General features: G+C 39.0%; 1 protein-coding gene across 2 annotated transcripts in view; it reads left to right on the forward strand.

Moving 5' to 3' along the window:
- The window catches only part of LOC150086959 (uncharacterized), a 227,765-nt gene that overhangs the window by 133,180 nt on the left and 68,363 nt on the right, over positions 1 to 26,222 (forward strand). For both annotated transcript variants that reach the window (XM_090372847.1, XM_090372848.1), the window contains exon 2: positions 10,478 to 12,587. In XM_090372847.1, coding sequence (XP_090228973.1) covers positions 10,478 to 12,587 — 2,110 coding nt within the window. The remainder of the gene's footprint in view (positions 1 to 10,477; positions 12,588 to 26,222) is intronic.

Below are 26,222 nucleotides of genomic sequence, written 5' to 3' on the forward strand. Positions count from 1 at the left end.
CAATCAAGACTACACTGACTTGTTAAAACATATTAGCATTAAAATGTTGAACAGCATTGAAATGAGCTCGCAAGAGGCAGGTGGGTATTTGCTTTGCCAGCCAATGTTTGAGGCTAGTAGAGAAGTTGTGTACATTCCAACTACTTGGCCTCACAAGTGTCAGAAAAGTAAGAAGAGCAAGAAGGGAATGGCTGAAGAAAATCTTGACGATGATTCTACAGACACATGGAATGAAAATATTATAGAGAAATAGGAGAAAAGACAAAAAGATGGAGAGCTCGGTCAGCTTGGCTGATTTTGCAGCAAAACACAATATTGTGAAGGGACAATGTAAACCTAGATGCGAGTCAAGGTATCACCACTATGAAATGTCTGAATTGGCAGAGTATAAACGTGAGATAGTTTTACTTTACTGGCCTTTCGAAAATGAAATGGTTGATATCTTAGATTCAAACAAGTTTCTTCAGATATACGATGAAAACGAAGAGTACTTTATGAATTGCTGCAAAAAGGTACAAGTCGGACATCGATATTGACAAAACCTTAGTGTTGCAGAAAACTTTGCATCAAAATGGGTGATAAAGAGGATGCTCAAGCAAAATGTGAGGAATATGTTCAAAGTCGAATCACAGAGGATGCTAGTAACAGATTTCAAGAGAACAATGATATTGAAATGATTTCGGCAAACTCGCTATCCACTATGGTATGTCGCCGAGATAATGTCATGACCAGCAATGATTACTGCAAGTTGGTTCGAATGACGAATAGAGAATAATGCGAGTTGATTCTTGAAGTTATACATCGAATAACAGATCGAGCTAACACAACACTGCTTCACATATTCTTTACTTGTCCAGCAGGCTGTGGCAAGACATTTACCTTGAAAATTATGATGGTAACTTACAATCGCTTAAGTCAGGCGCACAACTCGCTTGCCGACCGGGCTAGCCAGGTGGGTAAAGTGCCTGCCTGGCAACCCAAAGGTCATGGGTTCGAATCCCGCCTTGGGCTTGGATCACAGTAAAATGCAAAAACTTTGGGAGGTGTATTATGGCCACAGAAGCCGATGCACCAACAACTAACAAAAAAAAAAAAAAAACTCGTTTAACAATGCATTCGTTGCCTGCGGGGAAGGCGGCCGTAGCGATCACTGGTACTACAGTTCATTCGGCGTTCACAGTTGGTATGACACGAATACATGGTGGTCTTGCTCAAGAAACTTTGCACCTCTATTGTAACGCATTTCATAACGTTCAAGCAGTATTCATTGATGAAGTTAGCATGATCAGATCTGACATTTTGCATACAATCAATGCCAAACTACAAGAGATCACCGGAGAATTCGATCGAGAGTTTGGTTTAGATATCATCTTTTGTGAAAATTTGTGTCAGTTGCCACCAGTGAATGCAAGGCAGATATTCAAGCTTCATAAGAATTCCTTGGGTGGTGCAATCTTGTGGCAGTCTGTTTCTTTCCACTGGTTCAAGTGATGAGACAGAATGATGTATTCTCCAGCTTATTAATTAAAATTGGAGGTGCCTCCGTAGCCAGGTGGCAAGGAGTGGCAGTGCGTAGCACACGCTTATTGATTGATTAGATCGGGGTTCGAGCTTGTCACCCCCAAATACAGAGGATGCGGAAAGGTCAGAGACTGACCACTGCATATTCCCGGAGCAATATGGCCTTAGTTACTAATGCTCCTAAAAACCAAATAACAAACAAACAACTAAAATTGGAAATGGCGAAATGTTAGACGTTGAAGAAAAGAAGTTAAGCAAAATTCGATTTAGAACACGAGACTTTCTCATGGAACAAGTACCAAATGCTGTTCATTTGTTTCATTGTAACAAAAATGTTAAATATAACGCATATATATATTAAATATAAATATTCACAAGTTGCAAGTGTCATGAACAGTGGACTAGTATGCAAACAAAACTCCATCAAATGAGTGTAGCAGAGACTGGAGGTTTGCCATATGTATTGCATCTATCGACTGGAAAACCTTACATGATCACTACAAACATTGATGTTGAAGATGGTTTGGTCAATGGAGCGATCGGAACTTTACAGCACATTGAGATGGAAGATATTAACCCCAGGGGCTCACATCTGGTGAATGTGGGCTTGGCACACCCAGAGTCCTGAGCTGGATATCATCATTCTTCTCTTTTTTTGGTGATTCCCTCCTTCTTCTCTCTCTCAGGGTACTCAAATTTTTTTTTTTTGGCTGGTGCAGCATAAGCCTCGGGCTTCCTTGCCCCATATGGCTAGTAATAATAATAATAAAAAAACAGAAATCAAAAGATTATGGTTACATTTCAAAAGCAAGAATGTTGGAACTAAGAGTCGTCTCAAGTTTCTCCCACACATATCGTCACATCGTGACGTATTAAAATCTGGCTGGACTCCGATTACGAGGTATTCCGCTGCAGTAGCTTTCAAAATGCTTAAATGCAAAAGAATCCATTTCCTTTGTTTGAAGCTTGTGCCATGACAGTTCATAAATCTCAGGGTGGAACTTCCAAAGAAATCGTATTCGATTATGATAAGGGTCTCGAATAGCAACTGGTATATGTTGCATTGTTGATAGTTAAAAGCATCAATGGCCTGTACATTAGAAATCAGAAAGATGACTTTACATTCTATCATGCTCATGGTAGTAATGCACCTAAGATGCAAGGTCTCTGAACTGAATTGAAACGTTTGAATTACTATAATTTGGAAACATTCTCTACAACTGCATTACAATTTTGGGATCAAGTTGCTTCGTTGAGTTTCAAATTGGTATTGTTGAATTCACAGAGTTTGAAACTTCATGGTGAAGACATTGCGACCGATCCAATTCTCATGGAATCGAATATTTTGGCATTAAATGAAACATGGCTTGAAAACGATGAAAATGTTGATGTTCGAGAATACAAACATATCACACAATTAAAAAGACCTTCTGTGCGATCCAGTGGTGTTGTAATATGCAATAAAGTCGAATCGACAATATGTATGCCACATATTCTCATTACCATGGATGCACTCGCTACGGCAAATGACTGGTACAGATAATTGTGGGGACATTTGTGCAGCTGAAGTTGAAATAAATGGACAGAAGACTTTGCTTGTAGTAACATTCTACATCTCACCTAATTCAACATTGGAGCAGATTAAAGTTTTCTTAATCTCCAATCTAGCGATTTATTTTGGAGACATACCTAAAGTTGTAAGGAAATCCAACTTTCGAAAGATCCCAATAATTTTAGTGGGTGATTTCAACATTGACGTTAAGAAACTGAAAATGCTCCATTCCTCGACTTCATGGAATCAACATTCAATCTTAAACTCGCATAAGATCCTACAAAATCTATTATGTGTAGTCAGTCATATATCAACTTGGTCTTCAATCTCAATGTTAATAGTTTGAATTGTTTCAACTATGTATCCTACTTTAGTTACCACAAACCTTTATTGTTGATTGTAAATGAAAATACCAAATAAAATAAAACTGATTTTATTAAGTTTAAATTGTATTTTTTCATTTCACACAACGTTATTGTCGGATCCACCTTCAGCTCCATGGAACCAACGTCAATTTTTATTTATTTATTATTTATTTTATTATTTTGCTCTTTTTTTTTTTTTTTTTTTTTGGCTGGTGCAGCATAAGCTGTAGGCTTCCTTGCGCCATATGGCTGTTACTAATACTAATATATTTAGGTAGTTATGTAGGGTTACTGACGCTGACCGGGCTAGCCAGGTGTGTAAAGTGCCTGCCTGGTAACCCAAAGGTCGCAGGTTTGAATCCTGCCTCGGGCTTGGATCAGAGTAAAATGCAAATCCTTTGGGAAGTGCATTATGGTCACAGAAGCCGATGTGCCAACAACTAACAAAAAAAAAAAAAAAAAAAAGGGTTACTGACACAGACAGGCCTGCAAAATTTGTTACCATAAGTAACTTTTCTGATTGTTTCTTGTGGGATTTTTCAGCCAGTAGATATTCAGATAGTAATTTCTTTATCAATTTAGGGGGTCCTGCAATTGCTTCTATGCTTTTTTGTAAAAGAAATGGAGATAATTTGCCTAAATCTTGATCAGACAATGAATGTGTTACAAACAAGGCTGGTATTTTAGTACTAGAGGTGTCAAATTTGACTCTCTTTGTCTGCAATCCTTCTAGGTTGTCGTTTTCTGTTATCGTGGAATCCATAGGTATCATGGTTAGAGGGTTAGTTGATTCCATGGAAACTCCTTTCTGTCCTGGATGAGAACTTATCAAAGCCCAGCCCTGCCACATTGAGGTAGGAGTAATGCTACCAGGTGACCAAGTAGTTAGTTATTAGTACTGTTATTATAAATATATACAAAGCAGAGGGTACTTACCCTTCTTCAAAGTTTCTCTCAGTCGTATAAGAAAGATATGCTTAACAAAACACATCTAAAGAACTTCAAACTGAATCAGAACTTTCATATACTTGCTGAAGAAATGCAATAGAAAATTCTGAATATATAAATACTCGTAATTTATTTTTATAGATACTCTTGTGTGTGTGTGTGTGTGTGTGTGTGTGTGTGCGGGCATGCACACACAATTTACATGTAAATATCATAGAGATGGTAGTGTAATTGAAATCCTCGTTGAGGAGTGAGGGAGGAGGGAATCTTTGACTCAATATGGCATGATTATGCTTTGCAACTTTGAAAGTTATTACAGAATGATTTGAAAGTTATTACAAGGTGAACTATAGAACGTGTTCGAATTGACTGAATCAAGCCCATAAGGCCTGGAAAGATTGTGCAAGGCTCAAGGGGTAGAATTTTTTTCAGCCTGGTCTGAACTTGTTAACAGGAGAGACTGCTTCTACAGGGATGAGATAAATTATATAGCAAGAGTGCAAGAATATTTGCTGATGCTATCGAGCCAGTGTTAGGTGGGTCAGAAAACTGCTAGCTTGGGGGGATACAAGGACTTATAGATTAAAAGAAGCCACTGGCAGAGGTGAAAGTGATTCTTGCACTGCTTCTATTCGAATGAGCAGCAGCCTGGAAAACAAGATGCAGGGTATTTCAGAGACTGTGGGAGTCATTGCAATACAAGTAAACGCATGGGTTCTGTTAGGGTAGCTAAGAACAGGAACAGGTGCATGTATACTTGCGTGTACACAAATGCTAGGAGTTTGGTAAATAAATTTGACGAATTTGAGGTATTGCTCAAAACATCAAAGGCAGATATTGTTGGGATATCAGAGACGTTGGGTCATGCAGAACTGGAATTTGGAGAGTAAAATGTGTACATGAAGGATAGACAGGAATGGAAGGGAGGAGGGGTTATGCTATTCGTTAAGAAACACATAAAATCCAAGGAAGTGAAGCCAGTCGACATTCTGGACAGTGTAGTGTTGAGTCAGTTTGGTGTGACATAAGCTATGAGAGATCAAAATTGAGAGTAGGAGTGTGCTATAGGCCTAATGACTCTGATGAATATAATAAGAAATTGTACAGGGAAATAGAGTGGGCCAGTAAATCAATGAGTCTTATAATGGGAAATTTTAAATTCCCAGATATTGCCTTGAATTTGTGGATTGGTCACTCACACTAGCAAAGCTTTTGTGGATTTATTGGATGATTGTTTTCTACAGCAGCTTGCTCAGGAGGCAAATAGAAAGTAATACTCTTGATCTGATTATCAGTAGTGATTCTTCATGCATTAAGAATCTGCAGATAAAGGAACCACTACATGGTAGTGATCACAGTGTGCTGAAGTGGGATTTACTCAAAGAGGTAATTACCATCAGGGATAAAGGGAAGGGTTTTTGCTTTTGTAAAGGTGACTATGATGGTCTGAGACAGTATTTAAATTCTATACAGTGGGACCAACTGATTATGTTACCAACAGCAAATTCAAAATGGGAAGCATTCAAAGAATTTATCTTGGAAGCTACTAGGTTTTAGAAATATTGTTCAAGTTTAGTCCTAAATGGATGTCAGATGAACTAATGAGACATATGGCAGAGAAAAAAAAGTGCATGGGATACATATAAATTAATGGGTGACATGGAAATCTATGATAGATATAAGCGGGTCTGTGACCAAGTCACAAAGGAGATTAGACAGGTAAAGACAGATTATGAGAAATCCTAGGCAAAGGATGCAAAGAAAAACAGAAAAAGAGTTCTTTACCTATGTAAACTCTAGAAGGAAAGGGATGAATCAGATTGGTCCACTGGATATTGATGGTTCTACTGTTGATGATCCTGCTCAGGTGGCTAACAAACTAAACGAGTATTTTGCATCTACATTCACACATGAGGAGTTATTCAGGAAGAGGAATGCCAGAGGTGAAGTAAACTCTGGCAGTGATCTAGATGATTTTGTAATAACTGAGAGGAAAGTGGAGGAGAAATTGTTTTGGATAAACACAAGAAAGGCACCCAGGGTGGACGGGATCTATCCAGTTATATTAAAGGAGGCAGCAAAGGAAGTAAAAAAACCCTTAGCCATAATTATGAGAGTTTCTTTGGACTCAGGGGAGGTACCCATTGACTGGAGATGTGCAAATGTGACCCCAATTCACAAAAGAGGATCAAAGGCTGACACAAGTAATTATAGACCTGTGAGTTTAACTTCTGTTCCAGGAAAATTAATGGAGGCACTGGTTAAAGAAGCACTGCAGGATCATCTGGACAAGACTTCAGTTATAGCTCAGACACAGCATGGTTTTGTTAAGGGAAAGTTGCCTGACCAACTTGATTGGATACTATGATGCAGTTATAAAAGAAATGGATGCAGGGAATAACTTTGATTTTATTTATTTGGATCTTAGAAAGGCTTTTGAAACTGTTGCACATGGAAGACTGCTGCACAAATTGCAGCAGTGTGGTATTGGAGGCAAATTGCTGCTATGGATAAAGGGATGGTTGAGTGGGAGAAGACAGAGAGTGGTAATCAACGGACACTGCTCATCGTGGACTAATGTTATTAGTGGAGTCCCTCAGGGTTCAGTGTTGGGTCCATTGTTGTTTTCTGTATTTATAAATGATATTGATGATGGTATATCAAGCTTCATGTCCAAGTTTGCAGATGATACAGAGGTTGGCAGGGTTGTTAAGGACACTACTGACAGTGTGCTGCTGCAACAGGATCTGAAAAGGTTGAGCAGATGGGCTGAGAGGTGGAAAATGAAGTTTAACATTAACAAATGTAAAGTACAGTACTATATATGGGAAACAGTAAACCCCAGAGCAATGTATCAACTCTGTGGTACTACATCGACAGTGGTAGAGAATGAAAAGGACCTGGAGTAATTGTGCAGGCAGATATGAAGTTTTCTGAGTAGTGCAGACAGACTGCAAGAGTAGCTCATGGTGTCTTGTCAATGATATACAGGAATTTTTCTAGCAGGGATAAGGAGGTGATTATTCCCTAGTATAAGGCAATGGTCAGGCCAAACCTTGAGTACTGTGTACAGGTCTGGAGGCCTAATTTCAAGAAGGATGTAGAGCTGCTGGAATGAGTATAGAGAAGGGCAACAAGATTAGTGAATGGAACAAAGGGTTGCTTTTACGAAGGAAGGCTTGTCTTTCAAATTACAGTGTCTGGAGACTAGGCACCGGCGAGGTGATCTCATAGAGGTATATAAAGCCTTGAATGGTTTGAGCATGCTCAATGCTGATGGAAACATTCCTCTTGCTCAAAATAATCACCTGAAAGGGCATTAATTCAAATTGAGGAAAGACAGATATAGGATAGATGTGCGAAATTTTCCTTTAGCCAGCAGGTAGTTGGTTGGTGGAACAGACTTCCATCCCTTGTTGTGGAAGTTTATAGCCTAAATAAATTTAAGGCTCAGCTGGACAGGTATTTTGAATGAACAGAGGGGTGAAATGGGAGTATTTTTATTTTTATTTTTTTTTTTTGGCTGATGCTGCATAAGCTTGCTTTCTTGCATTATATGCCTATGCTAATACTAATAAGATTGCTAAATATGGTAATATTCTTGTATTATCTCATGCTAACTTGTCTGAGGAGTGTAAATAATTTATTTTTGTTTATAGCCTACTGTAAATGGCCGTCAAAATGTAATTGATTTTACAAATCAATAAAATTACTAAAAATAGGATTGCTACACAAATGAAGTATTAGTATCAGCCCTATAGCACAAGGAAGCCAGAGGCTTTTCTTGCACCATATAGAAAAAAAAAAAAAATAAAATAAATAAAGGTAAAATATGTAAAAAGCAATGAAGAAAACAGACAGGTGGTTTATTTTCTTTTCATGTAGGTAACTACTTGAAATGAAAACAGACAGGTGGTCTGTTTCTCTGAATTTACTCCAAAGGTCAGCCCCTCATCTACCCATGGAGATAACTTATTCCAGTAATTAAAAACTCTCCGGCCAAACAAAAGTTCTTACAATCTAATCTTAAACCACTTTCCCATTAATTTGTAAATTTATGGCCTCTAGTCTGGAACTGTTTATTACAATGAAAATTTCACTTTCATTGATTTTGCTATCCCTTCTAATGTACATTGTTTCCGGGATGTAGTATATTTGAAGACTCTTCTCATAAAGGTGCTCTTTTGCAGGTTCCCAGTGGTTTGCTCATCTTTTGGATAAATCGCCCATTTCCTTGAATTTATCAGTTTTAAACTTTTTTACTATCACAGTGCTACCCTGCCCAACTTTGTATCATCAGAAAACAGACATTTAAGCTTGATATGCCTACATCAGTATCTTTAATAAATATTAGCATTGGCAGCATGATGCAAGGAAACAAAACTTGTACAGTATCCACTTTCTGTCTCCTGCCACCCAGCAACCCTTTTATCTCTATCAGCAAATTTCTCTCAATACTGATAGAGATAAAAGGGTTGCTGGGTGGCAGGAGACAGAAAGTGGATACTGTACAAGTTTTGTTTCCTTGCATCATGCTGCCAATGCTAATATTTAGCAAATTTCTCTCAATACTGCCGACCGGGCTAGCCGAGTGGGTAAAGTACCTGCCCGGCAACCCAAAGGTCGCGGGTTCGATTCCCGCCTCGGGCTTGGATCAAAGTACTGCAAAAACCTTGGGAGGTGCAATATGGCCACAGAAGCCGATGCGCCAACAACTACCAAATCAAAAAAAAAAAAAAAAAAATCTCTCAATACTGCACTTCTCCAATTTGTACAGTAGTCATTGATGTGACAAAGTATGAAAAGCTTTACTGAAATTTAAGTACTGTGTATGACATCAAAATTATTTTTTGCCTCTGGTCATTTTGTGACTACCTCATTGTAGCTAATCATATTGGCCTGATGGGGTCTCCCCTTAATAAATCCATGCTGTGTTTGCCACATAACTGTGTTTCTCTCAAGATGACTCTGCATTACTTCTTTAACTACTGACTCCATTAATTTTCCTAGCACATTAGGCAAGCTAACAGATCTGTAATTACTCTTTTCACCCTTTGTGAATTGGCATATATCCAATCTGTATGGATATCCCCCGAATCTGTCTATCCATTTATATTAAAAGGAGCAATAAAAGTAGTAAGCAAATATATTTCATCAAACCCAGGTGCCTTATTTAATTTTAGCTCCAGCAGTTTCTCTTTGACTTTCTTCTCAGTTATAATAAAATCATTTAGTTGCCATTTATAACTTTTTATACTTCTTGTGTTCCCATCCTTAAAAATTGCTTCACACACGAATGTAGATGCAAAATGTTTATTTAGTTTGGCAGCAACCTGAACAGGATCATCAATGTATGTGACTGTGGTTGCTGAGAAAAAGGATTTGTCAGCAACCATTATATTGTATCGCTGTTTATGCCATTTGTATCTAGTGGGCTAATGTTGTTCATCCCTATCCTTCTACTGTTAACATAAGCAAAGAATTCTTTGAAATTTTTCTTTGCATTCTTAGCTAAGGACTTCTCATAATTTTCCTACGATAGACTAGTAGGCAGAAAGCAAGCTAGTGTGATTCAAAGGTCTTGTCTATAAAAACATTACAAAATGTAAACAAAAATTGTTTGTTTACAAAATTCTGTAATGAATTCCACATATTTCTTTTTGTTATCTGATTCAGACTGACTTAGACTTCCATGGACTGAAAGACTGGTTATTCTGCAACCCAGATAATCTTTACCCTGATAATTGAGAGGCTATTGTAGTTTCTTATATACTCCTATCCTGCAGAGGCCAAGTTTAAACTTTATTTCAGTGCATTAACCAGCCAATAAACCAACATCATCTCAGTTAACAATGGACAGTGCATTTTTTGTGCTAGGTATGAATCAGTCATGCTATTTGTGTGTCAACAAGCCTGGATCAAACCCCTAGGATCATGGCCAACCCTCAGTCCTTTTATGTGTGTGTGTGTGTATGTGTGTAGATATATTATTTTTTGTTTTTAATCTATTACTGATTACTTGGGTTAGTAGTGTAATAAGATTTGCTCTTTCCCTTCATATATATTTAATTTATTCTTTTTCTCTCTTTAGATTTGGTGGACAGTGCTTCCATTTTAGAACAAAAAGAACATCTAAAAACATTCTGGGAAAGGAGAATGATGGAAGAATTATCATGCCCAATTGAGAATAACAGATGCAGTAACAAATACTCTAAAGGGCATACAGACAAAAATATTAAAAATGACATCACTGACAAATATGTAGAGCATCATAGCATGTATACAGAAAACGGATACCCAGAGATTATTAACAAATCTTTTGAAAGTGACGAAGATGATGGGAAGAGTGGAACTATGCATTTGGAGGCAACTGACAAACATGCAGATTGTGAAGAAAAAGATCCTGCATACAAAAGTAAAAATGTAGATGAGAGCAGCATAGAAACAGAAAATGGGCAGGTCAAGCTTAAAGTCCAAAGTGCACAGGAATCATCTTCAGATGATTTAATAAGTGAAATGAAACACAAAGAAATTAGTTCACAAGAAAATTCTAGTATAGCTTCTGATGTGCTACTATGCCATCAAAAAATAAATGAAGATGCTCAAGAACATGAAAAAGAGAATGAAAATGAACTGATTTCACTGGATCTTAGTTCTGAATTAGCAGATAATCTGTACCAAGGTCAGGAAAAGATAACTGAAGAACAAATAGCTCCCATTGTAGATAGCAATTCTTCGGAATTTGTGATGACAGAGAATATTCAAGCATCTAACAACACAGTCCACACAATTCAAAATAAGTTATGTGAACCTTCTAATGATAATTGGAACCAATCACATGAAAACACAGCTGTACTGTTGCCATTAGAAATCACAAATCCACTTCTAATAACAAAGCAAACAAATTCTAATGATGATGTTAAAACTGCTGATAAAGAAAGATTGATTGATCAGCCTACTGTTTCTTCTCTTAGGGGAGAACGTTTACAATCTGGCCAGCTTCCCACCTCACGCTCTCCTTCGCATTCCCCTACTCAACGTACTGTAGTGATCTCAAATATTGAAACTCCTTATGTCAATTATACTACAGAAACTAAAATTGCAATGGAAATAAGAGAAATGAGAGAAAGGGAAGATGAACTCAAAAAAATGAGAGAGCAAATAAAGCTCTCTGCTTCCACTCTTCAGAATTTAGAACAAAAAAATGAAGAAAATTCTAGCAATCAAATAAGAGATGGAAAGTATAATGGTCACCTTTCTCCAGAAAATCGCCATTCACCTATGAATCGTACGGTATCATTAGACTCAGTGTACTTAGGACGCATTTCTCCATCTGGTTATGTGCCTTACAGACGAAGGGAGCACATTACTGTACGCCCTCTAGAGGCTCAAGACGACGAGGATAGAAACATGATGTACAAGTCACTCGATGAATCACCCATTGAAAGAGAAATTCGGTTGGCCAAAGAAAGAGAGGAAGCTTTGAAACAGGAAAAGGGAGGAAGCCAGAGTGCAGAAAGCCTATCTATTAATAGTGCTGTAAAATCTAACATAGTAAGAAGTGGTATTACCAAACCTTTCAGCACTGCAACTTACTCTGGAAATACACAGCGAATCTTAGCTACTTCCAGAATTCAACAGGAGATAGAAGAACAAACTCGTCGGGAGATGGCTCTTCGAGAATCAGGTCAAATCCGAACCATTTCTCAAGAACGAACAGACTCAAAGGTGGCTCGACTTGGGGAAAGTGTAAATGAGCACAATGTGTCAGAAAAATTAACACTTTCACCATCTGACTCAGATATTCCTGTGCTGCTTGCCAATGGAAGTACAAAATATAACAGCATAACGAAAGGGCTTCCATCTCCAACCAGTTCAACAAGCTCTTCCACATCTGCCATTCCCCCAGTACGAAGGCTGTACAAACAGGCTCCAGGAAGATCAATAAGTATGCAAAGGTTTATATCTAGCAGAGGGAAAGATATTACCTTTGCTTCTCACTGGATAAGCGAGAAAAATGATCAGTTTGCAGATAAGTGTGTGGACAGTGAACCAAACAAAAATACAGAGATGAAGCCTTCTGAACTTCAGCGCCAAAATGGAACTAGCAATATCACATTAGTGAATCGCAAATCATTACCTGCAGAATCTCGGATACAGCAGGAGCTACTAGAAATGAAAGCCAGGGAAGAAGAACTCAGGTAATAATGTATTATTTCTTATAAATATGCATAACTAGAGAAACTTACTGTTCTGTTAACTTTTAATGAAGATCTGTCTTTTGGCTGGAATGTTTCTTTCAAATTAGGAACAAGTAAATGCATACCATACGATATAATGAGACAATTAAAAACATCATTATGAAATGAAATACATTATATTTTAAAGGTAATTATTGTTTTTCCAATTTTATAGTATTGTCTATTTAATTTTTTGTTTACATTTCAAGACTATTCGGTGAAGGTAAAGAAAGCCTGCACGAGAACGACCAGAAACGTCGGATAACTTAGGCGGAAAATTAGCTTCCTGATACGGCACTCTAGCACTGCTTGGTCTGGAGCAGAAATCGAGAAGGATATATTGATTGACAGGTAGGCATAGCATGCCTACCTGTCAATCAGTATATCGTTCTCGACTTTGCTCTAGACCGATAACCCCTACCGTCTGTTTACCGAGTGAGCAGCGTTAGAGTGCTGTATCACCAAACTAATTTTCTGCATAAGTTATCCGACGTTTCTCATCGTTCTCGTGCAGGCTTTCTTTACCTTCGCCCTCATGTCAATATTATACAGAAACTTTTCTAGCAGGAAAAAGAAGGTAATTATCCCTTTGTATGAGGCCATGGTTAGGCTGCATCTTGAATACTGTATACAGGTCTGGAGGCCTCACTTTAGGAAAGATATTATAGGGGTGCAGAGAAGAGCAACCAGATTGGTGAAGGGAACAAAAGGGTGCTGTTATGTAGAAAGGCTTCACTTCTGTAAATTGCAGTATCTGGAGATCAGGCACCTACGGGGAGATCTGATTGAGGTGTTTAAACCCTTGAATGAATCGAGCAAGCTGAATGTTAATGATATTCTTCCACTTTCTGAGACTATACACATTATTATTAGCTATATGGTGCAAGGATGCCTGAGGCTTATGCTGCACCAGCCAAAAAAAAAAAAAAAATTCCCAAGTTACCCTGAGAGAGAGTCAAAAGTAGAAGGAAAAAATTATGATATCCAGCTCAGGACCCTGGGTGTGCCAAGCCCATACTCACCAGATGTGAGCCCTTGGGGTTAAATGCAGGAGCATAAACTCAAGTTGAGGAAGGATGGTTGAAGGACAGATGTGGAGAAGTCTGCCCTCAGCCAGCAGGTGGTTGAAATCATATCTGGATTTCAGGAAGGCTTTTGATACTGTTGTACATAAAAGACTGCTGTGCAAACTGTAACAATGTGGAAAACTGGAAAAAACTAGATTTGTGGAACAGGCTTCCATCTGTCATTGTGGAAGTGTATCAATTAAATAAATTTAAGAGAGAACTAAACAAATTCTTGGAGAGGAAGGATGGGTGAACTGGGGGTCTTTTTTTATTATTTGGCTATGCTATATAAGCTTGCTTTCTTGCATCATTTGCCATTACTATTTACTGTATACTGATGGGTCTAAAATAGACAGACATGTGAGAGCTACAGTAGCCATAACAAACAATACAATTTCTCAATGTCTTCCAGTAGAATTCAGCATATATACTGTTGAACTGTTTGCCATATTGCTGGCATTAAGGCAGATTCATATTTCTCACCTTGCACAAAGCATCATCTTGGCGAAGGTAAAGAAAGCCTGCATGAGAACGACGAGAAACGACATTCTCGGATAAACTACGCAGAAAATTAGTTTGCTGATACGGCACTCTAGCGCTACTCACTCGGTAAACAGACGGTAGGTGTTATTGGTCTGGAGCAGAAATTGAGAATGATATACTGATTGACAGGTAGGCGTGCCACACCTACCTGTCAATCAATATATCCTTCTCAATTTCTTCTCCAGACCAAGCAGTGCTAGACTGCCATATTGGGAAGCTAATTTTCCGCGTAAGTTATCTGACGTTTCTCGTTGTTCTCATGCAGGCTTTCTTTACCCAAGCCGACATGAGCTCTCCTGGCAGCTTGTCTGCACTGCTCAAAGAATTTCATATCTGAATGCACAAGTACCTCCATGTCTTTTTTCATTTTCCACTACCCTGAGTGTATCACCGTGCAGTTCGTATGTTATTCTGGAATAACCGCTATTCATATGCAGTACCTTGCATTTGTCAATGTTAAACTTCAACTACAATTTCTCACCCTATCGACCCAATTTTAATAGATCTTGTTGCAGTAGTTCACCTTGATAACTGTCGTTAACCACCCTGCCATCCTTTGTATTATCTGCAAACTTAGACATTAAGCCTGATATACCTTCATCAGTATCATTGATAAATATTGAAAACAACAATGGGACCAGCACTGAACCCTGGGAATCTCCACTAATAACATTAGTTCATGAAGAGCAGTGCCCATTAATAACCAATCTCTGTCTTTTTCCAGTTAACCGTCCCTTTCTGCTATGCAGAAAGGGACGGTTAACTGGAAGAAGACAGAGTACTGGAAAACTGGAATAGTGTGGCATTAACTCCTTAATGCCACACTATTCCAGTTTGCACAGCAGTCTTTTATGTTATGTCATTAAAGACAGGATAGGAAGGGAGAAGGGGTTATGCTATTGGTTAACAAACACATAAAATCCAAGGAAGTGAAGCCAGTCGACATCGCTGGACAGTGCAGTGTCGAGTCAGTTTGGTGTGACATAAGCATTGGGAGATCAAAATTGAGAGTAGGAGTGTGCTATAGGCTTAATGACTCTGATGAGTATAATACTGAAACTTCTGATATAGACTGAAACTTGTGGGTTGGTCACTCATAAGCAAGGCTTTTGTGGATTTATTGGATGACTGTTTTCTGCCTTAGCACATTCGGGAGGCAAATAGAGGGAGTAATATTCTTGATTTGATTATCAGTAGTGATTCTTCATGCATTAATAATCTGCAGATAGAGGAACCACTAGGTGGCAGTGATCACATTGTGCTGAAGTGGGATTTACTCAAAGAGGTAACTACCATTACGAGTAAAGAGAAGGGTTATTGCTTTTGTAAAGGTGACTACGATGGTCTGAGACAGTATTTAAATTCTATACAGTGGGACCAACTGATGATGTTACCAACAGAAAATTCAAAATGGGAAGCATTCAAAGAACCTATCTTGGAAGCTACTAGGCTTTACATACCAACTAAGAAATATTGTTCAAGGTTTAGGCCTAAATGTATGTCAGATGAACTAATGAGACATGTGGCAGAGAAGAAAAATGCATGGGATACATATAAATTAACACGTGACACAGAAGCCTGTGATAGATATAAGTTGATCTGTAACCAAGCTACAAAGGAGGTTAGGCAGGCGAAGGCAGATTACGAGAAATCTTTGGCAAGGGATGCAAAGAAAAACAGTAAAGAGTTCTTTAGTTATGTAAACTCTAGAAGGAAGGGGATGAATCAGATTGGTCCACTTGATATCGATGGTTTAACTGTTGATGATCCTGCTCAGGTAGCTAACAAACTAAATGAATATTTTGCATCGACATTCACACATGGGGAGTTATTCAGCGAGGGGAATGCCAGAGGTGTATTCAACTCTGGCAGTAAGGTAGAGAATCTTGTAATAACTGAGAGTAAAGTGGAGGAGAAATTGTTGAAGATAAACACAAGAAAGGCACCTGGGTTGGATGGGATCTATCCAGTTATATAAAAGGAGGCAGCAAAGGAAGTAAGCAAACCCTTAGTCATAATTATGAGAGCTTCCTTGGACTCAGGGGAGGTACACATAGACTGGAGATGTGCAAATGTGACCCCCAATTCACAAAGGAGGACAAAGGCTGACACAAGTAATTATAGACCTGTAAGTTTAACTTCTGTTCCAGGAAAATTAATGGAGGCACTGGTTAAAGAAGCACTGCAGGATCATCTGCACAAGACTTCATTTATAGCTCGGACACAGCATGGTTTTGTTAAGGGGAAGTCTTGCCTGATCAATTTGATTGGATATTATGATGCAGTCACAAAAGAAATGGATGCAGGGGAATATCTTTGATATTATATACTTGGATCTTTGAAAGTCTTTTGATACTGTTGCACATGGAAGACTGCTGCACAAATTGGAGCTGTGTGGCATTGGAGGCAAATTGCTGCCATGGATAAAGGGGTGGTTGAGGGGGAGAAGACAGAGAGTGGTAATCAATGGACACTGCTCATCGTGGACTAATGTTATTAGTGGAGTCCCTCAGAGTTCAATGTTGGGTCCATTATTGTTTTCTGTATTTATAAATAATATTGATGATGGTATATCAAGCTTAATGTCCAAGTTTGCAGACAATACAAAGGTTGGCAGGGTTGTTAAGGAAACTACTGATGCTATGCTGCTGCAACAGGATCTGGAAAGGTTGAGCAGATGGGCTGAGAGGTGGCAAATGAAGTTTAAATTGACAAATGTAAAGTACTACATATGTGAAACAGCAACTCCAGAGCAACGTATCAACTCTGTGGTACTACACTGACAGTGGTAGAGAATGAAAAGGACCTGGGAGTAATTGTGCAGGCAGATATGAAGTTTTCTGAGCAGTGCAGGAAGGCCCGAAGAGTAGCTCTTGGTGTCTTGTCAATGATATACAGGAATTTTTCTAGCAGGGATAAGGAGGTGATTATTCCCTTGTATAAGGCAATGGTCAGGCCACCCCTTGAGTACTGTATACAGGTCTGGAGGCCTCATTTCAAGAAGGATGTAGAGCTGCTGGAATGAATACATAGTAGGACAACAAGATTAGTGAATGGAACAAAGGATTGCTCTTACAAACGTCTTAAGTTTTGCAAAGAACAGTGTCTGGAGACTGGGCACTGGCGAGGTGATATGATTGAGGTGTATAAAGCCTTGAATGGTTTGAGCATGCTCAATGCTGATGGGATTCTGCCTCTTTCTCAGAATAATCACCTGAGAGGGCATAAATTTAAATCGAGGAAAGACAGATGTAGGATAGATGTGCAGAAATTTGCCTTTAGCCAGCGGGTACTTGGTTGGTGGAAAAGACTTCCATCCCTTGTTATGGAAGTCGATAGCCTAAATAAATTTAAGGCTCAGCTGGACAGGTATTTTGAACAAACAGAGGGGTGAAGTGGAAGTTTTTTTTTTTTTTTTTTTTTTGGCTGATGCTGCATAAGCTTGATTTCTTGCATTATATGCCTCTAATAATGCTAATGTGTGCAACTGTATCTAAAAGCCTTCCTGAAATCCAGATATATGTGAAAATTATTTTATGCATCCAGTTCCTTGGTCACTGCATTATAGTAACTTATCAGATTAGTTAGACAAGACCACTACTTAACAAATCCATGCTGTGATTGCAGTATAATTGTATGCCTGTCCAGCTGGTCCTGCATTACTTCTTTAACCAATGATTCCATTATTTTCCCTTGCATAGATGTTAAGCTAACAGGCTGTAATTATTTTCGTTGCCTATTAGCATTAGTAGGGCATATGATGCAAGAAAGCAAGCTTATATAACATCAGCCAAAAAAAAACACCCTTCCCATTTCACCCATCCATTTATTCCAATGTAAATTTCCTCACATCTATTCTACAATTGTCTTTCCCTCAGTTTGAATTTATGGCCCTCAGATGAGTAATCTGAGCAAGAGGAAGAATTCTATTAGTACAGAGCTTGTGCAATCCATTCAAAGCCTTATGCACTTCAATTAGATCACCTCGCAGGTGCCTGGTCTTCAGAAGCTGCAATTTGCAGAAATTAAGCCTTTCTTAGTGACACCAACCCCTTGTTCCACTCACCAATCTCATTGCCCTTCTCTGTACTTGTTCCAACAGCTCTACATCTTTCTTAGAATGAGGCCTCCAGACCTGTATACGGTACTGAAGGTGTGGCCTGACCACTACTTTAAACAAGGGGATCACCCCCACGGATGATTGTCCCCTTGGGGCCATTCAGGGGTGGGGAGAAGGGGCGTACCCCCCAACCAAAAATTTGAAATTAAACAAAAAGAAGAGACAGGAGACGATCTTAAACAAAAACTCAAAACCCTGGTCACCATGCTTCCCTTATGATGATACCTGGGCCTGATCGCCATGCTCCCCTTATGATGGCACCTGGATATGCCACTGATCATCCCCTAATGCCAGCTAGCAAAATTCCTGTATATCATTGACAACACACCATGAGCTACTCTTGCAGTCTTTTTGCACTGTTCAGAAAACTTCATATCTGACTGCACAATTACCCCTTGTCCTTTTCATTCTCCACTACCCTGAGTGTAGTACCATCCAGTTGGTACATTACTCTCCAGTTACTGCAACCCATATACAGTACTTTACATCAGTGTTAGACTTCGGTTGCCATGTCTCAGCCCATTTGTTCTAACTTTTCCAGATCCTATTGGTAGTGTACTGTCATTACCGTCATTATCATCCCTGCCAACCTTCATATCATCTGCAAATTTAGACATTAGCCCTGTTATATCATCATCAATATCATTGATAAATACACAAAATAACAGTGGGTCCAACACGGAACCCTGGAGTACTCCACTAATAACGTTAGTCCACGAAGAGCAGTGTCCATTTATTACCACTCGCTGGCATCTCCCACTCAACCATTACTTTATCCATTGTAGCAAATTGCCCTGAATGCCATAGACTTCCATGTGCCACAGTATCAAAAGCTTTCCTGAAATCCAAGTATATGATATCAAAATTATTCTTTGCATCCAATTCCTTTATGACCACATCATAGTATCCAATCAACTTTGTCAGACAAGACTATTCCCCTTAACAAACCCATGCTGTGTCTGAACTATAACCGCAGTCTTGTCTGGATGAACCCGCATCACTTCCTTAACCAGTGACTCCATTACTTTCCCTGGAACAGAAGTTATACTAACGGGTCTGTAATTACCCATGTCACCCTTTGATCTCCCTTTATGAATTGGGGACAGATTTGGACATCTCCGGTCCATGGGGACCTCCCCTGAGTCCGATGAAGCTTTCATAATTATGGCTAAGGGTTTGCTTTCTTCCTTTGCTGCCTCCTTTAATATAACTGGATAGATCCCATCCACCCAGGTGCCCTCCTTATGCTTAACTTTTACAATTTCTCCTCCCCTTTGCTCTCAGTTATTATAAAATCACTTAGCTCTCTGTTAGAGTTTGATAAACTTCTGGCATTCTCCTCCTTGAATAACTCCTCATGTGTGAATGTAGATGCAAAACACTCAATTACTTTGGCAGTTAACTAAGAATGATTGATCATCTACAATAAAACCAGTGATATCAAGTGGACCAATCTAATTCATCTCCTTCCTTTTAGAGTTTATATAAGTAAAGAAGTCTGTACTGTTTTTCTTTCCATCCTTTGCCAAAGATTCTTCATAATCTGCCTTCGTCTGCCTAACCTCCTTTGCGACTTGATTACAGACTAGCTTATGTCTGCCGTAGGCTTTTGTGTTACCTGATAATTTATATGCATCCCATGCATTTTTATTCTCTGCCACAAGACACATTAATTTATCTGATATCAATTTAGGCCTAAACTCCGAACAGTATTTCTTAGTTGGTATGAAAAGCCTAGTACCCTCCAAGATTAAGTCCCCGAAGGCTTCCTATTTAGAATTCACCATTGGTAACATCATCAGTTGATCCCACTGTATAGAATTTAAAAACACTCTGAGACCACTGTAGTCACCTTGATGAAAGCAAAACCCTTCTCCCTTACCCTGATGGTAGTTACATCTTTAAGTAAATCTAACATCAGTACATTGTAATCACTGCCAACTAGTGGTTCCTTTATCTGCAGATTCTTAATGCATGAGGAATTTCTACTGAAATCAGCTCAAGAGTATTACTCCCTCTGGTTGCTTCTCGAACATGTTGCTGTAGAAGTCAGTCATCCAATAAATCCACAAAAGTCTTGCTAATATGCGAGTGACCAATCCACAAGTTCCAGTCAATAACTGGAAAGTTACAATCCCCCATTATAAGACATTCTGATTTACTGGCCGACTCTATTTCTCTGCACAATTGCTCATTATATTCATAAGCTTCATTATGCTTATAACACACGCCTACTGTTATTTTTCCTTTCCTAGTGCTTGTGTCACACCACACTGATTCAACATTGCATTGTCCACCAATGTCAATTGGATACTCTTCCTTAGATTGTTTTTCTTAATTAACAGCTAATCCCTCCATCATTTCTGTCCTTTCAAACCTTTCTGTACACATTGCACTCCCCAAATTCCAATTCTGCACTGCTTATATCCGTGTGGCACCACACATCTGATATCGCAACGATATCTGCTCTTGATGTCTTTACCAGTTCTTCAAATTCATCAAATTTATTTACTATTCCCTAGCATTGGTATATATGCAGGTATACATACACTTATTCTTACCCCTAGTTACCCTAACACAACCCATGTATTTACTTGTTCCATGATGACTCCCAACAGCCCTTGAAACCCTCAGTACCTCGATTTGCAAGCTGCTGCTAATTCTAATAGAAGCAGTGCAAGAATCACTTTCACCTCTGTGTGCAGCTACCATTAATCTATTAGTGTGAATTCCCCCCCCCCTCCAACCTATCAGTTTTCCGACCCAACTAACACTGCCTCGATAGCATCATCAAATATTCTTGCATACTTTCTATTTAAGTGTATCTCATCCCTGTAGAAACAGTCTTTCCTGTTGACAAACACAGACCATGCTGAAAAAAATTCTACCTTTTGAGCTTTGCACAATCTCTCCATGGCTGAATTGATTGACAAGGTTCTCATCATTCATATACTCCCTCCTTTCACGTCTGGGCAGAATTGGAGACACTTTCAAATTTAACCCTAACTCGCGACTTTTTTTTAACATTGATCTGCACGTATTAAGTAAGTCCACAGATCTCCTACTCAATGTTGTTAGCGCCAATGTGTACAACAGTATCACCCTTTGTTCCTTTAAAAGATGGTATCTGCTCTACAACATCATCAACTTTTGCTCTGGCAGATATACCCTGGTCCTATTCCACCTATCCTTTTTGCACACTGTATTTCCCTTCTCCCTGGCAATAGAGTCATCGAAAATAACTATCCCTGTGAGACCAGCACATTCTGCCCTGAAGGTTGCCGCTGTGTTGCCTGAAGATCAAGTGCAAGTTCTGGCATTGATGTGGGCAGCTGAGAGCTTGATGGGTCCCCCAATTTAAGTCCTTTGAGGGCATCTGCCCTGTTCTTCATGCTCTCATAAAGGCCCTTAACAATGCTGAGTTGGCTCCTAACTTCTTCACACTGCTTACATCGAGCACACACAAAGACATCCCCCCCCCCCGGCAACATCATATCCTGTCCCAGAAAGTCTGTAAACATTTCACAAGTTGCACATTTCTTTAGGCTGTGGTGTGTTGGAGAATTGTCCCCTTCTGTTCTTTCCCAAACCACATCACTCCCACTACTTTGTGAGTTATCTTGTGAATACAGCGAACGACAACAGTGTGCCTCCGACCAATACAACTACAGTAAATGGGAAATATCTCTCACACATTGACATTTTACATTTTTTAATCTTTGTAAACTTGTATGTATTGCCGTGCGGGTTGTTATGTTCAGGTTGGTGCCTGGTTTTGAATTCAGTTACTGTTATTCACAGATGAAATCGCTCATGAGCCAATACAAAAATCGCATTATACCCACATTGTTCCCTAATATATCAGTCGCGTTGGAGCAAATTTGCATTGTTTTAAAAATGCACGTTATAGCAGAACTGACTGTACTTCTTTTTGGTATGAAATTATCAACTAAGAAATTACTAGCTGTGAGAAAAGTCTATATTAAGGGAAAAAAAGGCGTTCATAGAGGCTCAGAGTTTATTTTTTTATAGTAGATATGCAGCTGGTATCTACTCCCTATTTGGTAAGAAGATCTTGCAGTTTAATTCCAATTGACCTAGTAGCTGCTTTGATTACTTCCCATTTAGAATTTGCTGTTGGTAACGTCATCAATCAGTCCCATTGCACACAATTTAAAAACTGACTGAGACCTCCCTAGTCACCCTTATGAAAGCAGAAGCCTTTCACTTTATTTTTGACAGTAGTTATGTCTTTAATTAAATTCCACATTAATACACTGATTGCTGCCATCCAGTGGCTCTTTTACTTGTAGATTCTTAATGCACAAAGAATTACTGTTCATAACTAGATCAAAAGTTTTTTGCTTCTTCTTGTTGCCTCTAACATGCTGCTGTAAAAAACAGTCATTCAAGAAATGCACAAAAGTCATGTTAAAATCCCCCCTTTATGAGCCATTCTGATTTGCTGGCCCGCTCTCTTTCCCTGTGTAGCTGTTTGGTATACTCATCACAGTTATTAGGCCTATAACACACTCCTACTCTCAAATTTGTTTTCCCAGTGTTTAAATTACACCAAACGGACTGAACGTTGCACTCATCACCTAAGTCAGCTTGATGCACTGCCTAAGATTTAATATTCTTCTTAACTAAGAGCATAATACCTCCACTTCTCTTGTCCTGTCTATCCTTTCTATATACATTGTACACCCCATATTCATTTTCAGCATCACTCATGTCTGAGTAATAACACGTCTCCGCTATTTCTATGATGTCAACATTTGATGACTTAACCAATAGTACATCAAATTTATATAGCAGTGCTCCTTGCATTAGTGTACATACAATTATACATACACACGTTCTTACTCTAAGTTACCCTAACACTGCCCATGTATTTATTTGTTCTATGATCACCCACACCAGGGCCTAGAACCCCAGACACCTTGCTTTCCAGGCTGTTACACATATTAATAGTAGCAATGCAGGAATCACTTTCAACTGTCTATGTATCCACTCCAAGCTAGCAGTTTCTGATCCATCTATCACTGTCTTCATAGCATCAGTAAATATTCTTGCACCCCTTTTATTCAAGTGTATCCCATCCATGTGAAAACAGTGTCTCCTGTTAACAAGCACAGACCATGCTGTAAAAATTTCTATTCCACGAGCCTTGCACATTCTCTCCAGGGCCAAATTGATTGACAAGGTTCTCAACATATACTCCCTCCTATCGTGTCTGGGCAGAATTGCAGACACTTTGAAATTCAGTCCTACGTCACAACTTTTTGCTTACCCTGTACTTCTTAAGAAAGTCCTTAGATCTCATACTCTTAATATCATTAGTGCCAATGTGTACAACAATATCTCCTTTTGTGATCTTAAAAGATGACATCTGCTCTACAACATCATCTACTTTTATTACCCTGCCATACATACCCTTGTCTTATTTCACCTATCTTTCTTATACAACATATTTCCCGTTTTCTTGACAATAATTAGCACCCGTGGGACCAGTGCATTCTGCCTTGAAGATTGCTGCCGTGTTGTCTGATGTACAAGAGTGAGTTGTGAATTTGAGTTGAGTAGCTGATAGTTTTATGGGCCCCCTCATTTTAATTCCTTTAAGAGCATCTAACCTACTCTTTAAACTCCCAAAAGTGCCCAACAGAATGCTGAGTCTGCGCTCACACACACACACACACACACACACACACACACACACACACACACACACACACACAGGCATCCTCCTTGGCTGGGTCAGAAAGGTTTGTACGGGACATGATATTGTCAAGGCAAATGTTTGTGTGTGCACGATGTAAGGAGTGTGAGAAAATCGGGCGACAGCTCAGCGTTGTTATGGGCCTATATGAGAGCTTGAAGGACACACATGAGTTATTCAGGAAGGGGAATGCCAGAGGTGAAGTAAACTCTGGCAGTGAGCTAGATGATTTTCTAATAACTGAGAGGAAAGTGGAGGAGAAATTGTTGAGCATAAACATAAAAAAGGCACGTGGGGTGGATGGGATCTGTCCAGTTATATTAAAGGAGGCAGCAAAGGAAGTAAGAAAACCCTTAGCCATAATTATGAGAGCTTCTTTGGACTCAGAGAAGGTACCCATAGACTGGAGATCTGCAAATGTGACCCCAATTCACAAAGGATCAAAGGGCGACACAAGTAATTATAGACCTGTTAGTTTAACTTCTGTTCGAGGAAAATTAATTGAGGCTCCAGTTAAAGTCTGACCAATTTGTTTTGATACTTTGATATGGTCACAAAGCAACTGGATGCAGGAAATAACTTTGATATCATATATTTGGATCTTATGAAGGCTTTTGAGACTGCTGCACAAATTAGAGCAGTGTGGTATTGGAGGCAAATTGCTGCTACGGATAAAGGGATGGTTGAGTGGGAGAAGACAGAAAGTGGTATTCAATGTACACTGCTCTTCGTGGAGTTCCTCAGGGTTCACTGTTGGGTCCATTGTTGTTTTCTGTATTTATAAATAATACTGATGATAGTATATCAGGCTTAATGTCAAAGTTTGCAATACGAAGGTTGGCAGGGTTGTCAAGGACACTAATGACAGTTTGCTACTGCAATAGGATCTAGAAAAGTTGAGCAGATGGGTTGAGAGAAGTTTAACATTGACAAATGTAAAGTACTACATATGGGAAGCAGTAACCCCCAGAGTCACGTATCAACTCTGTGGTACTACACTGACAGTGGTAGAGAATGAAAAGGTCCTGGGGATAATTGTGCAGGCAGATATGAATTTTTCTGAGTAGTGCAGATGTTCTGTAAGAGTAGCTCATGGTGTCTTGTCAATGATATATGGGAATTTTTCTAGAATGGATAAGGAGGTGATTTTTCCTTTGTATAAGGCAATAGTCCGACCACACCTTGAGTATGCATACAGGTCTGTAGGCCTCATTTTAAGAAGGATGTAGAGGTGTTGGAACGAGTACAGAGAAGGGCAACATGATTAGTGACTGGAACAAAGGTTTGCTCTTACGAAGAAAGGCTTAAGTTTTGCAGATTACAATGTCTGGAGACTATGCACCTGTGAGATGATCTGATTGAGGTGTATAAAGCCTTGAATGGTTTGAGCATGCTCAGTGTTGATGGTGTTTTTCCTCTTGCTCAGAATAATCACCTGAGAGGGCATAAATTCAAATTGAGGAAAGACAGTTGTACGATAGATGTGCGTAAGTTTGCCTTTAGCCAGCGGGTAATTGATTGGTGGAACAGACTTCCATCTTTTGTTGTGGAAGTTGATAGCCTAAATAAATTTAAGGCTGAACTGGACAGGTATTTGGAACGAACAGAGGGGTGAAATGGGAGCTATTTTTTTTTTTTTTTTTTTTTTTTTTGGCTGATGCTGCATAAGCTTGCTTTGTTGCATTGTATGCCTCTACTAATGCAAACATTTCACAAGTTTCACATTCCTTTAGGCTGTGATGCTTTGGAGAATTGCCCCTTCTGTTATCTCCCGAGCCACAGCACTGCAACTACTTTGTGCCTATTGCTTTACTGCTCTAGTCTGGGGCATAATTCCATTTAAATGCAATTTAATTGATTGACAATGAAAATTAATAAGATTAATAAATTTATTTGACATTACTACACTAAGCTAATAGGGTCCTAAATGAAATGTTATGTTTAAGCTATCTAATTTTATGTTATGGCTTAAGCTATCCAGTTCAAGATATACATTACTCTGTACTGTAATGATTGCAATGTTAAATTAGTTGTATTCTTTCTAAAAAGTAAAAATTCCTTAGCTAAACACACACAAAAAATTGATTGTGTACCCTGTATGCACAACAGATGTTTTCTTTTATGTGAAAACATCCTTGGCTTGG

Source organism: Mastigoproctus giganteus, chromosome 4 (genome assembly GCF_048544385.1).
Source record: "Mastigoproctus giganteus isolate SK-2022 chromosome 4, ASM4854438v1, whole genome shotgun sequence".
Taxonomy (NCBI): domain Eukaryota; kingdom Metazoa; phylum Arthropoda; class Arachnida; order Uropygi; family Thelyphonidae; genus Mastigoproctus; species Mastigoproctus giganteus.